General features: G+C 48.5%; 1 protein-coding gene across 2 annotated transcripts in view; it reads left to right on the forward strand.

The window, feature by feature from the left end:
• The window catches only part of SLC25A19 (solute carrier family 25 member 19), a 15293-nt gene extending 4998 nt beyond the window's left edge, over nucleotides 1–10295 (forward strand). For both annotated transcript variants that reach the window (XM_003786586.3, XM_023511064.1), the window contains exons 4-7: nucleotides 1290–1460; nucleotides 5570–5756; nucleotides 7271–7401; nucleotides 9666–10295. In XM_003786586.3, coding sequence (XP_003786634.1) covers nucleotides 1290–1460; nucleotides 5570–5756; nucleotides 7271–7401; nucleotides 9666–9854 — 678 coding nt within the window. In that variant the 3' untranslated portion in view covers nucleotides 9855–10295. The remainder of the gene's footprint in view (nucleotides 1–1289; nucleotides 1461–5569; nucleotides 5757–7270; nucleotides 7402–9665) is intronic.
• The last annotated feature ends 1253 nt before the right edge of the window (nucleotides 10296–11548 follow it).

Below are 11548 nucleotides of genomic sequence, written 5' to 3' on the forward strand. Positions count from 1 at the left end.
ACAGCAACCTCTAGCTCTTGGGCTTAGGTGATTCTCTTGCCTCAGCCTCCCAAGTAGCTGAGACCACAGGTGCCCGCCACAACGCCTGGCTATTTTTTGTTGCACTTTGGCTGGGGCCAGGTTTGAACCTGCCACCCTCGGTATATGGGACCGGTGCCCTACTCACTGAGCCACAGGTGCTGCCCAGACAGAGCTTTTTAAACTAACCCAACCAAAGTCACTAGCTAGAAAGTAGCAGAGCTATGACTCCCATCCTGGCAACTAGTGCTAGAGATGTCCCTGCCTTCTCTTCCTGTTACATTTCAGTGACTACCCCAAATCAGAGACTTACCTGGTGGACATGTCTCTCCATCCTAACTCTGCATGTGGCACACAAATATATATTGCAGTGGGATGAACAAATATAGCAGCCGGGCCAGACTCAGTGACTCACTCCTGTAATCCTAGTACTCTGGGAGGCCGAGGCGAGTAGATCGCCTGAGCTCATGGGTTTGAGACCGGCCTGAGCAAGAGTGAGAACCTGTCTCTAATAAAATAGCTGGGTGTTGTGGTGGGTGCCTGTAGTCCCAGCTACTCAGGAAGCTGAGGCAAGGGAATTGCTTAAGCCCAAGAGTTTGAAGTTGCTGTGAGCTATGATGCCATGGCACTCTACTGAGGGTGACAAAGTGAGGCTCTATCTCAAAAAAAAAACCAAACAGAAAACAAATACAGCAGCAGGATAGTACCAGGTTGCTGAGCCACCCTGAAGTGTGTGGAGGAAGATCTGAGCATGAGGGAGTTACCCATGGAATAGGTGCTCAACAGTATGTGCTCCGGGGAAGAGTGATTCTCAAATCGCCAGCCGCACTGAAGGGGTCCCCTGACAGGAAGCAGATGATGGCTATCTCTTCCCAGTTCTTAGAAAATTAAGTTAGAAAATGGCATTTTCTGATATATAATTTTTCTCATATATCTCATTTATTTATTTATTTTTTGCAGTTTTTGGCTGGGGCCAAGTTTGAACCCACCACCTCTGGTATATGGGGCTGGTGCCCTACTCCTTTGAGCCACAGGCGTATATCTTCTTAAACTTTGGGGTATTTGGCTACTCAAATTGAGTATAAAATGGCATCTAAGTTTTACACAAAATTATGTTTATTGTATTCTGTCACTGCTCAAGAATAACATTTCCTCACCTTTCCTTGCCTCCAGGACTGGGTGCCATCTGGGTCAAGGTGGTGTACTTGGGGAGTATTTAGTCTCAGTCCCCAACCTTTGGGCTGTTACTGACTTTTTCACTTGATTTACAGTTTCTGTCATTTGAAATGCTGACGGAGCTGGTCCACAGAGCCAACATGTACAACAACCATGAATTCTCAATGCACTTCATATGTGGCGGACTGTCTGCTGGCATGGCCACCCTCACTGTGCACCCTGTGGATGTTCTGCGCACCCGCTTTGCTGCTCAGGGTGAGCCCAGGGTGAGTGGTCGGGGGCCAGAGCAGAGGAGCCTGATAAGGAAGGTGTTATAGGAGTGGGGTTCTTCTTGCAGAAAGCAAAACTAGGGAGGGCTTAAGTTTTCAGTTCATCGGGCAGTCTGTAAAATCTGTGACTGTGGTCAGCATGAGGTGGGGTGCTCTCTGTCCTTGCCTTGAAGGAGCCTACAGCCTCCCTGGTGAAGCAGAACCTGCAGGAATGGACTGGGTCAAGGAAGGTGTCTGGGAAAGTGAGACTTAAAAACTTATTGCTGGGCCAGGCATGGTGGTTCACGCCTGTAATCCTAGCATTCTGGGAGGCTGAGGCAGGTGGATTGCCTGAGCTCACAGGTTCGATTGAGACCAGCCTGAGCTAGAGCGAGACCCTGCCTCTAAAAATAGCCGGGCATTGTGGCGGGTGCCTGTAGTCCCAGCTACTTGGGAGGCTGAGGCAAGAGGATTGCTTGAGCCCAAGAGTTTGAGTTTGTTGTGAGCTATGATGTCACAGTACTCTACCTAGGGCAACAAAGTGAAACTCTGTCTCAAAAAACAAAAACAAAGGCTCGGCACCTGTGGCTAAGGTGGCTGGGGCGCCAGCCACATACACCTAAGGTGGCGGGTTCGAATCCCCAGCCTGGGCCCGCCAAGCAACAATGACGGCTGCAACCAAAAAAATATGGCTGGGCGTTGTGGCAGGCACCTGTGGTCCCGCCTACTTGGGAGGCTGAGGCAGGAGACTCACTTGAGCCCAGGAGTTGGAGGTTGCTGTGAGCTGTGATGCCATGGCACTCTACCCAGGGGGATAGCTTGAGGCTCTGTCTCAAAAAAGCAAAACAAAACAAAAACAAAAACAAAAAAACACAAAACTTATTGCTGTACTTTGGGAGGCCAAGGTAAGAGGATCACTTGACATCAAGAGTTTGAGGCTTGGTGCTCATAGCTTAGTGGTTAGGGTGTCAGCCACATACACTGGGGCTGGCAGGTTTGAACCCAGCCTGGGCCTGCTAAACAATGACAACAACAACAAAAAAAAATAGCCAGGCGTTGTGGCAGGGTGCCTGTAATCCCAGCTACTTGGGAGCCTGAGGCAAGAGAATCACTTAAGCCCAAGAGTTTGAGGTTGCTGTGAGCTGTGATGCCGTAGCACTCTAGAGAGGGCAACATGGTGAGACTCTGTCTTAAAAAAAAAAGGCTTCATAGTGTATAAGGTAGAGAAAGGTTAAAAAGACATAATTATGAATTATAACCAAAAAACCCCATACTATCTGCCCCTGATTCTGATCTGATCCTTAGGAGTGACTACTATTAATACTTTTCCATTATTTACTTCTTTAATTCTAAGTAATATTCTTATTCTATAATTTAAATTATGGACATTAACTACTAACTGCTTCCTCAGAAGATGAGGATTTCCTCTGTTACCATCACCCTGGTGCACACCCCATCATCCTTCTAGTACAACTGAATGATAGATTTAGGCCAAATCAACACACAGTGATTATGTTATTAGGATTATGTAAATATTGTTACTGCTGAGTCTTCAAATGCATTATGATTACCTTTTCTTTTCTAGCTTTTGTCTTTCCTGAAGTTTGCAGTTGCCCAGTGTTCTGTATGCTCATCACAAATCCACCCCAAACTCAGTCTCTTGCTTGTGTCATCAGCCCTCTGCTATTCTGCATCTCCTACCATAGCCCCTCAGCTCTGGTGCCTGTAGCCTCTGGCTTCAGTTGCCAGCTCCTCTCTTAGGAATTTTTTTTTTTAGGGTATAAAAGTATAAGTTTATTTTATAGTAGAGAGAAGAAAGAGGGTGGGGGAAGAGATGAGAACAAGAGAAGGGAGCAGAGAGCAGGGAGTCTCTTAGGAATTCTCTTGATGCCTGAAACCTGTGTCTTTTCTTTCTTCATTAATCCCTCATTTTGGTGGGGTACATCCTGAAATTTAGCTTCCTGAGAGAGGCCTTGAATATCCAAAAATGCCTTCGGGTATAATAAAGAATATATTTGGTCTTGTCACCAATTCTTGACACAGAGCCCATAAAACTCTTGGGATTTCCTGAGCAAGAAGAGTGTCTCTTATTGTTCATAATTAGCCCCTTTCAATCACACTTGAGTTTTTTTTTGTTTTTTGTTTTTTGTAGAGACACAAAGTCTCATTCCATCACCCTCAGTAGAGTGCTGTGGCATCACACAGCTCACAGCAACCTCCAACTCCTGGGCTTAGGTGATTCTCTTGCCTCGGCCTCCTGAGTAGCTGGGACTACAGGCGTCCACCACAACACCCAGCTATTTTCTGTTGCAGTTTAGCTGGGGCTGGGTTTGAACCCGCCCTTTGTATATGGGGCTGGCACCCTACCCACTGAACTATAGGCACCGCTTGAGTTTTTTTGTTTTGGGGGAGTTTTTTTGAGACAGAATCTCACTATGTTGCCCTTGGTAGAGTGTTATGGCATCACAGCTCACAGCAACCTCAAACTCTTAGGCTCAATTGATCCTCTTGCCTCAGCCTCCTAAGTAGCTGGGACTACGGGCACCTGCCCCAATGCTGGGCTAATTTTAAAGACAGGGTCTTACTGTAGCTCAGGCTAGTCTGGAACTCCTGAGCTCAGGCAATCTACCTGTGTCTGTGTCCCACGTAATATCCTTTATAATAGACTGATAAATGTAAGTATTTCTATGAGTTCTATGAGCCATCTCAGCAAGTTATTGAACCCAAGAGGCGGTTGTGGGAACCCTAATTTATAGCTGACCAGAAGCTTAGGCCACAACCTGGGGCTTGCACCTGGCATCCCAGGTCGAAGCCAGTCTTGCGGGACTAAGTCCTCAACCTGTGGGATCTGACATTATCTCTAGGTAAATGGCGTCAGAATTCAACTGAAGTACAGGACACCAAGCTGGTGTCTGCTGGAGAACTGCTTGGTAGATGGAGGAAACCCTCACAAGTTATGGTGACCAGAAACTTCTGTGTATTTTCTTCAGAGCCTTCCCCTTGACTGATGATCTGTACCTTTTACTGTTGCTGAAGAGAAGCCCACAGTAGTTCCAATTATTTATTTTTTGGGGGGAGAGGGACACAGTCTCACTGTGTTGCCCTGGGTAGAGTACCAGGGCATCGCAGCTCACAGCAACATCAATCAGGCAATTCTCTTGCCTCAGCCTCCGGAGTAGCTGGGACTACAGGCACCTGCCACAATGCCAGGCTAGTTTTTTCAGTTTTTAGTAAGAGACAGGATCTTGCTCTTGTTCAGGCAGATCTCGAACCCCTGACCTTAGGTGATCTACCTGTCTCAGATTCCCAAAATATTAGGAATACAGGTGTGAGCCACCATGCCTGGCCTAATTATTGATCCTTTATATGGCACTCTTCTCTCCTCACTTTGGGAGCCAGACCCTGTCTAATGGAAAAAAACAATGCTGAACATATTTAGTCCTTTTTTTAAAGATGGGGTTTCATGCTGTTCCCCAGGCTGGAGTGCAGCACAATTGTAGTTCTCTACAGCCTTGAACTCCTGCCTCAGTCTCCCACGTAGCTGGACTACAGGTGCACACTACCATGCCTGGCCAATTTTATTATTTTATTTTATTTTATTTTATTTTTTGAGACGGAGCCTCAAGCTATCCCCCTGGGTAGAGTGCCATGGCATCACGCTCACAGCAACCTCCAACTCCGGGGCTCAAGTGAGTCTCCTGCCTCAGCCTCCCAAGTAGCTGGGACTACAGGCGCCCGCCACAACGCCTGGCCATTTTTTGGTTGCAGCCATCATTGTTGTTTGACGGCCCGGGCTGGGGATTCGAACCCGCCACCTTAGGTGTACGTGGCTGGCACCTTAGCCGCTTGAGCCACAGGCGCTGAGCCAATTTTTTCTATTTTTAATAGAGACAGAGTCTTGCTCTTTATTAGGTTGTTTTTGAACTCCTAAGCTCAAGTGATCTTCCTGCTTCGGCCTCTTAGAGTGCTAGGATTACAGGAGTGAGCCTCCATACCTGGCCCATGACTGTCCTCTTAGCAGAAGTTATGCTGGGTTTATGGACTCAGGGAAACAGACATGATGGGCTGTGTCCTTGGGCTTAAATCACTCCTCTGAGCTCACTCAGGTTCCATGTGTGCGGGTCCAGGTGTATAAAACCCTTCAAGAGGCTGTGGTGACCATGTTCAGGACCGAAGGCCCCTTGGTCTTCTACAAAGGCTTGAACCCCACCTTGATCGCCATCTTCCCCTATGCTGGCCTCCAGTTCTCCTGCTACAACTCCTTGAAGCAGGCATACGAGTGGCTAATGCCAACCACCGACGGAAAGAAAAGCGGTGAGACAGCCCTGACCCCAAAGGGAATGGTCCTACTCATACTATGAAATAACTTTTTCCTGTCAAAAGCTGAAATACCACACTTCTCTATACCTGGCTCTGATATAGTGAACAAAACAAATGAAGCCATTGAGAGATGACTTTATTCTTCCAGTTCCTGCCACACCTATCACTGGCATCACTGAAATTTATTTCCAGTGATTGGTCATGGTTTTCATTTTTGTCAGAAGTCTGGATTGCAAACTGTCTGGTTTTTTGGGTGTGGTTTTTTGGTTCTTGGTGGGCAGGGATGGGGAGGTGTGGGGCTTCCTGTGCTGCCGGCCTGACCTTGAACTTAGTTGCTGCCTCCAGCTGGGTAGTAGGGGTGGGAGGCTGCTACAGAAAGGATTTATTCTGTAAAATTTGGATCCAATCAAAAGGCCAGACTAAAGGATCCAGAAGACCACATGTGGCCCCAAGGCCACAGATTCCCCAGCCCTGAGTCACCCCTGGTGCCACCAGCCTGCCCCCAAAATCACTCTGGTCAAAAGAGGCAGTGTATGGCTCTCTTGCTCCTAGATTGCTTTTTTTTTTTTTTTTTCCAGAGACAGAGTCTCACTTTATTACCCTCAGTAGACTGCTGTGGCGTCACACTTCACAGCAACCTCCAACTCCTAGGCTTAGGTGATTCTCTTGCCTCAGCCTCCTGAGTAGCTGGGACCAAGTACTCTAGCCCGTCATAATGCCTGGCTATTTTTTTGTTGCAGTTTGGCCGGGGCCGGGTTTGAACTGGCCATCCTCGGTATATGGGCCCAGTGCCCTACTCACTGAGCCACAGGCACTGCCCTTTTTTTTTTTGAGACGGAGTCTCACTATCTCGCCCTCAGAGAGCTATGGCATCACAGTTCACAGCAACATCAAACTCTTGGGCTTAAGCGATCCTCTTGCCTCAGCCTCCCAAGTAGCTGGGACCACAGGCGCTGGCCACAATGCCTGGCTACTTTTTTATTGTTGTTGTCATTGTTGATTAGCTGGACCGGGCCAGGTTCAAACCTGCCAGCCCCAGTGTGTGTGGCCGGTGCCCTAATCATTGAGCTATAAGTGCTGAGACCTAGATCGAATTCTTTAAGATCAGAGGATGCAGCTTGGCGCCTGTGGCTCAAGTGGCTAAGGTGCCAGCCACATACACCCGAGCTGGCGGATTCAAATCCAGCCCAGGCCCAACAAACAACAATGACAGCTGCAACCAAAAAGTGGCCGGGTGTTGTGGCGGGCACCTGTAGTCCCAGTTACTTGGGAGGCAGAGACAGGAGAATCACTTAAGCCCAGGAGTTGGAGGTTGCTGTGAGCTGTGATATCACGGCACTCTGCCCAGCGCTACATACAGCTTGAGGCTCTGTCTCAAAAGGAAAAAAAAAAAAATCAGAGGATGCTTGTGGGGTTTGGGCTTGTGGAGGATTAGAACTTCTGACCTTTACATTGTCCACCACAGACTGCATTTCCCTCATCCTTTCAATCCCACTTCTCTGGTTCAGGGAACTTCAAAAACCTGCTCTGTGGCAGTGGAGCAGGAGTCATCAGCAAGACCCTTACATATCCCCTGGATCTCTTCAAGAAACGGCTGCAGGTTGGAGGGTTTGAGCACGCCCGAGTTGCCTTTGGCCAGGTGAGCCATTCATGCAGAGAACTCTGACTCTTGTCCCTGAGCACATAGTAGAGCCAGCAGTCAGCTCCTGCCCTTTGGGCAGTATTGTTCAGCTCCCCACATCCTTTTTACTCACAGCCTGTCCTTGGGGATCCCTAAGCACACAGGAAAGCCACAGCAAAGCCCTATGAGTCTTGGGTACCATGGCAGGATCTGGACCAAAGAGGATTCAATGACTGCTCTTAAAACCTGTCCAGGAGGGCCAGGTGCAGTGGCTTAGGCCTGTAATCCTAACACTCTGGGAAACTAAGGTGGATGGATTACCTGAGCTCACAGGTTTGAGACCAGCCTGAGCCAGAGTGAGACCCCCATCTCTAAAAATAACCAGGTGTTGTGGCAGATGCCTGTAGTCCCAGCTACTTGGGAGGCTGAGGCAGGAGAATAGCTTGAGTCTAAGAGTTTGAGGTTGCTGTGAGTTATGACAACATGGCACTCCACTGAGGGTGACAAAGTGAGACTCTGTCTCAAAAAAATAAACAACGAAAAAACCCTGTACAGTACAGTTAGGAAAGGGGTGAATTGAATTTGAGCAACTAAGCATACATTAGAAGTGTGTGCCATTCAGAGAAAGGAATGTTATATCCTTTTTTATTTTATTTTATTTTTTCTATATGGGCAACAGTGGCCTTTATTTCGACCCTGGTGAGAGTGGCTGAGTTTGAGAAGGAAATCAGCTCCTTTTTTGAGACAGAGTCTCACTGTCACCCAGTATAGAGTGCTGTGACATCATCACAGCTCACAGTAACCTCAATCTCTTGGGCTCAGGCAAACCTCCAGTTATAGCCTTCCAAGTAGCTGGGACTTTAGGCACCCACCACCACACCTGACTAGTTTTTCTATTTTTAGTAGAGAGGAGTTCTCTCTCTTGCTCGGGCTGGTCTGATATCCCTGAGCTCAGGCCATCTACCCACCTCAGCCTCCCAGAGTGTTAGGATCCTACGCATCAGCCACCTTACTGGGCCAGGAATGTTGTATTCTTTTTTTTTTTTTGAGACAGAGTCTCATGCTGTTGCCCTGGGTAGAGTGCGGCGATGTCATAGCTGACAGCAACCTCAAACTCTTGGGTTTAAGCAATTCTCTTGCCTCAGCCTCCCAAGTAGCTGGGACCACAAAGCATCTGCCACAATGCCCAGATATTTTTGTTGTTGCAGTTGTCATTTAGTAGGCCCAGGCCTGGTTCAAACCTGCCAGCCTTGGCGTATGTGGCCAGCGCCCTACCCACTGAGCTACAGGCACCACCCCAGGAATATTGTATTCTTCTTAATCACTCATCAGGTGCTCAGATTTTCACAATTGATCCCTCCTTAGCTCCTCTTTTTGTGTAAGGCCTTGGTGGTTGTCATCAGTGGGCAAGGAGGGAGTGGGAGTGGGACAAGAGTGGGTAATTCTAGGGCTTTTACTCCAGATCCTGGAAATCTGGATGTCAGAGCATGACGTAACATGCCTGACAAACGTTAACAGAGAAGAAGGGCACAGAGGAAGGGAAAGGAGAGAGTATGCCTTACTTGAGAGAAGAAAAGGAATTGGGCTTAGAGTTTTGTTACACCTTCTTTGTAGGAAACTTTAGAAAATTCAGATAGAGAAAAAATCAAAACTCCTGTACTTACACTGTGACTGAGAGCTAACCACATGGAATCTTCTGGTATAGTTTTATTTCTTTTCATGAATAAATACAGATGTACTATTGAATAAAAATGGAGTCATACTGTATGCAAGGTTTTGTAACTTCCTTTTTACACTTACCACTTTGTCCTGGAGTGACAGTTTGAATTTAGACAGGGAGAAAGCAGAGACTGGTGTAACCCACTTTGGCCAGAGGTGGAAGTGGTACACCGTAGGTCAGGGAGGGAAGCTGAGGCCAAATGGTAGAATGCCTTGAGGACAGGCCTTGGAGCTTGAACTTGATTTTTTTTTTTAATTGAGACAATGTCTCACTTTGTCATCTTGGAAGAGTGCCCTGGTGTCATAGCTCAGAGCAACCTCCAACTCTTGGGCTTAGGTGATTATCTTGCCTCAGCCTTGTAAGTAGCTGGGACTACAGGTACCCACCAAAACGCCCTGCTATTTTTATAGATAGGGTCTCCTTCTGGTTCAGGCTGGTCTCCAACCCCTTAGCTCAGGCAATCCACCCTCCTTGGCCTCCCATAGTGCAAGGATTACAGGTGTGGGAGCTATGCCCAGCCTGCCAGCAGCCAACTCAATTGGAGTGACTTTTCTCTTCCCAGGTGCGGCACTATAGGGGTCTTGTGGATTGTGCCAAGCAGATTCTGAAAGAGGAAGGTAGCCTGGGCTTATTCAAAGGCCTGACGCCCAGCCTGCTGAAGTCTGCCCTCTCCACGGGCTTTATGTTCTTCTGGTACGAACTCTTCTGTAACATCTTCCACTGCATGAATACTGCAGACCGCCTGCACTGAGGGCAGGAAAGGCTGGAGGTCTTCCCCAGAGGCAACCTGCCAAGAGATGGAAGCCTTGGTCTCCACTAAGTGGGGCCATCTGGCCATCCCTGCAGGCCTAAGTGGGAAGAGCCATTGACAGCAGGGTAGCAGCCTCACAGCCGTCAGGCTGGAACACCACAGAAACACAGGGACTTTCTCTACGACAGCAGGCAGACAGAGTGCAGGACCTGGGCTGTGAGGTACCAGCAGCGTGGAGAGGAGGAAAATGAAGTTGCTGTGTCATCTTCATCTAGCCCAAATCCAAAGGAAACAGATGCCATCCTCTCCCCATGTGCTGGGAGAACTCTGCTAGTTGTGGATGGGGCCACAGCTTGAGTGCAGAGGGCTGGCCTCGCAGGAGTCTGGTCCCAACACCTGGCCTGTATTTCCCACCAATCTATTTACAGACATTAAAGCTAAATGCACATTCCTTATCCCATTCCTCCCTCTTCCCTACAAATCACATCCATGCCTTCTTCAAGTTCCATTTTTCTGAATAGCCCCAGCCCTCAGCACTTTGCTTCCAGTGCTGGAGACTCCAGACTGAGCCAGTCACCTTTTTTTTTTAATGCCACCCTCAATAGAGGCATCACATCACAGCTCACAGCAACCTCAAAGTCTTGGGCTTAAGCAGTTCTCTTGCCTCAGCTTCCTAAGTAGCTGGGACTACAGTTGTCTGCCATAACACCTATTTTTTGGTTGTAGTTGTCGTTGTTTAGCAGCCTTGGGCGGGGTTCAAACCCACCAGCTCTGGTATATATGGCTGGTGCCCTAGAGGCTGAGTTACAGGCACTGAGCCAAGCCAGTCACTTCTTGATGCAGTATCCATAACTTTGCATCTGCACATGCATTGCCAACGGGGCCATTCTCTCCAGGACAGGCCTGGTACAGCCATGGACACACTCAGCCTTGCTGGGGTGAGGAGCTTCTAGCTGGGCATTGGCATCAGTGCCCAAAGTGTTCCTCAGCACAGAGCAGGGTGCTATACAGCCTCCCCATGACCCAAGAAGGGCTGCAGCTCTGATGCAGCCCAGTGACAAATGGCAAAAGGAAGGGGCTGGGCAGATAGCCTGGTGAGGGCACAGCTGGGGTCTGGAGTATTACCAGGGGACCTCCACAGGTGTCTAGATGCAGAGGAGAAACTTCAGTTCTAAGGTAAGATAGGAGAAATCAACAGATGACCACCTCTCCACCCACTTGCCTGCTTCATAGCAGGCTGGGGATGTGCTGACAGCAGGAACTAGGAGGGACCAGCAGGACTTTGTCCCGCCCTTGCTTCTGGCTCTCCCACCAGCCTTGGCCTTGGCATGGACAGGCAAGCAGGCCCTGGTGGGTGGGTCCGACTCCTCTCTTCTCTGGGACTTTGTGGTCTTTGTGTCCCTGAAATGCCTAAGCTTCTCAGCTCTTGGTGCTAATTCTGAAAGTCCAACCTATGGTTGGGGCTTCTGACACTCAAGGCTTGGGCCTGGGGCTGTAGGGAGGCAGCTGCCTGAAATTTTTTTTTTTATGAAATTCCATTGAAGTAAAGATTTTTTTTTTCTTTTTTTGAGACAGTCACTTTATCACCCTCAGTAGAGTGCTATGGCATCACACAGCTCACAGCAACCTCCAACTCCTGAGCTTAGGCAATTCTCTTGCCTCAGCCTCCAGAGTAGCTGGGACTACAGGTGCCC

The sequence above is a fragment of the Otolemur garnettii genome, unplaced genomic scaffold (assembly GCF_000181295.1).
Source record: "Otolemur garnettii isolate 467f Iridium unplaced genomic scaffold, OtoGar3 scaffold00018, whole genome shotgun sequence".
NCBI classification, from domain to species: Eukaryota; Metazoa; Chordata; class Mammalia; order Primates; family Galagidae; genus Otolemur; species Otolemur garnettii.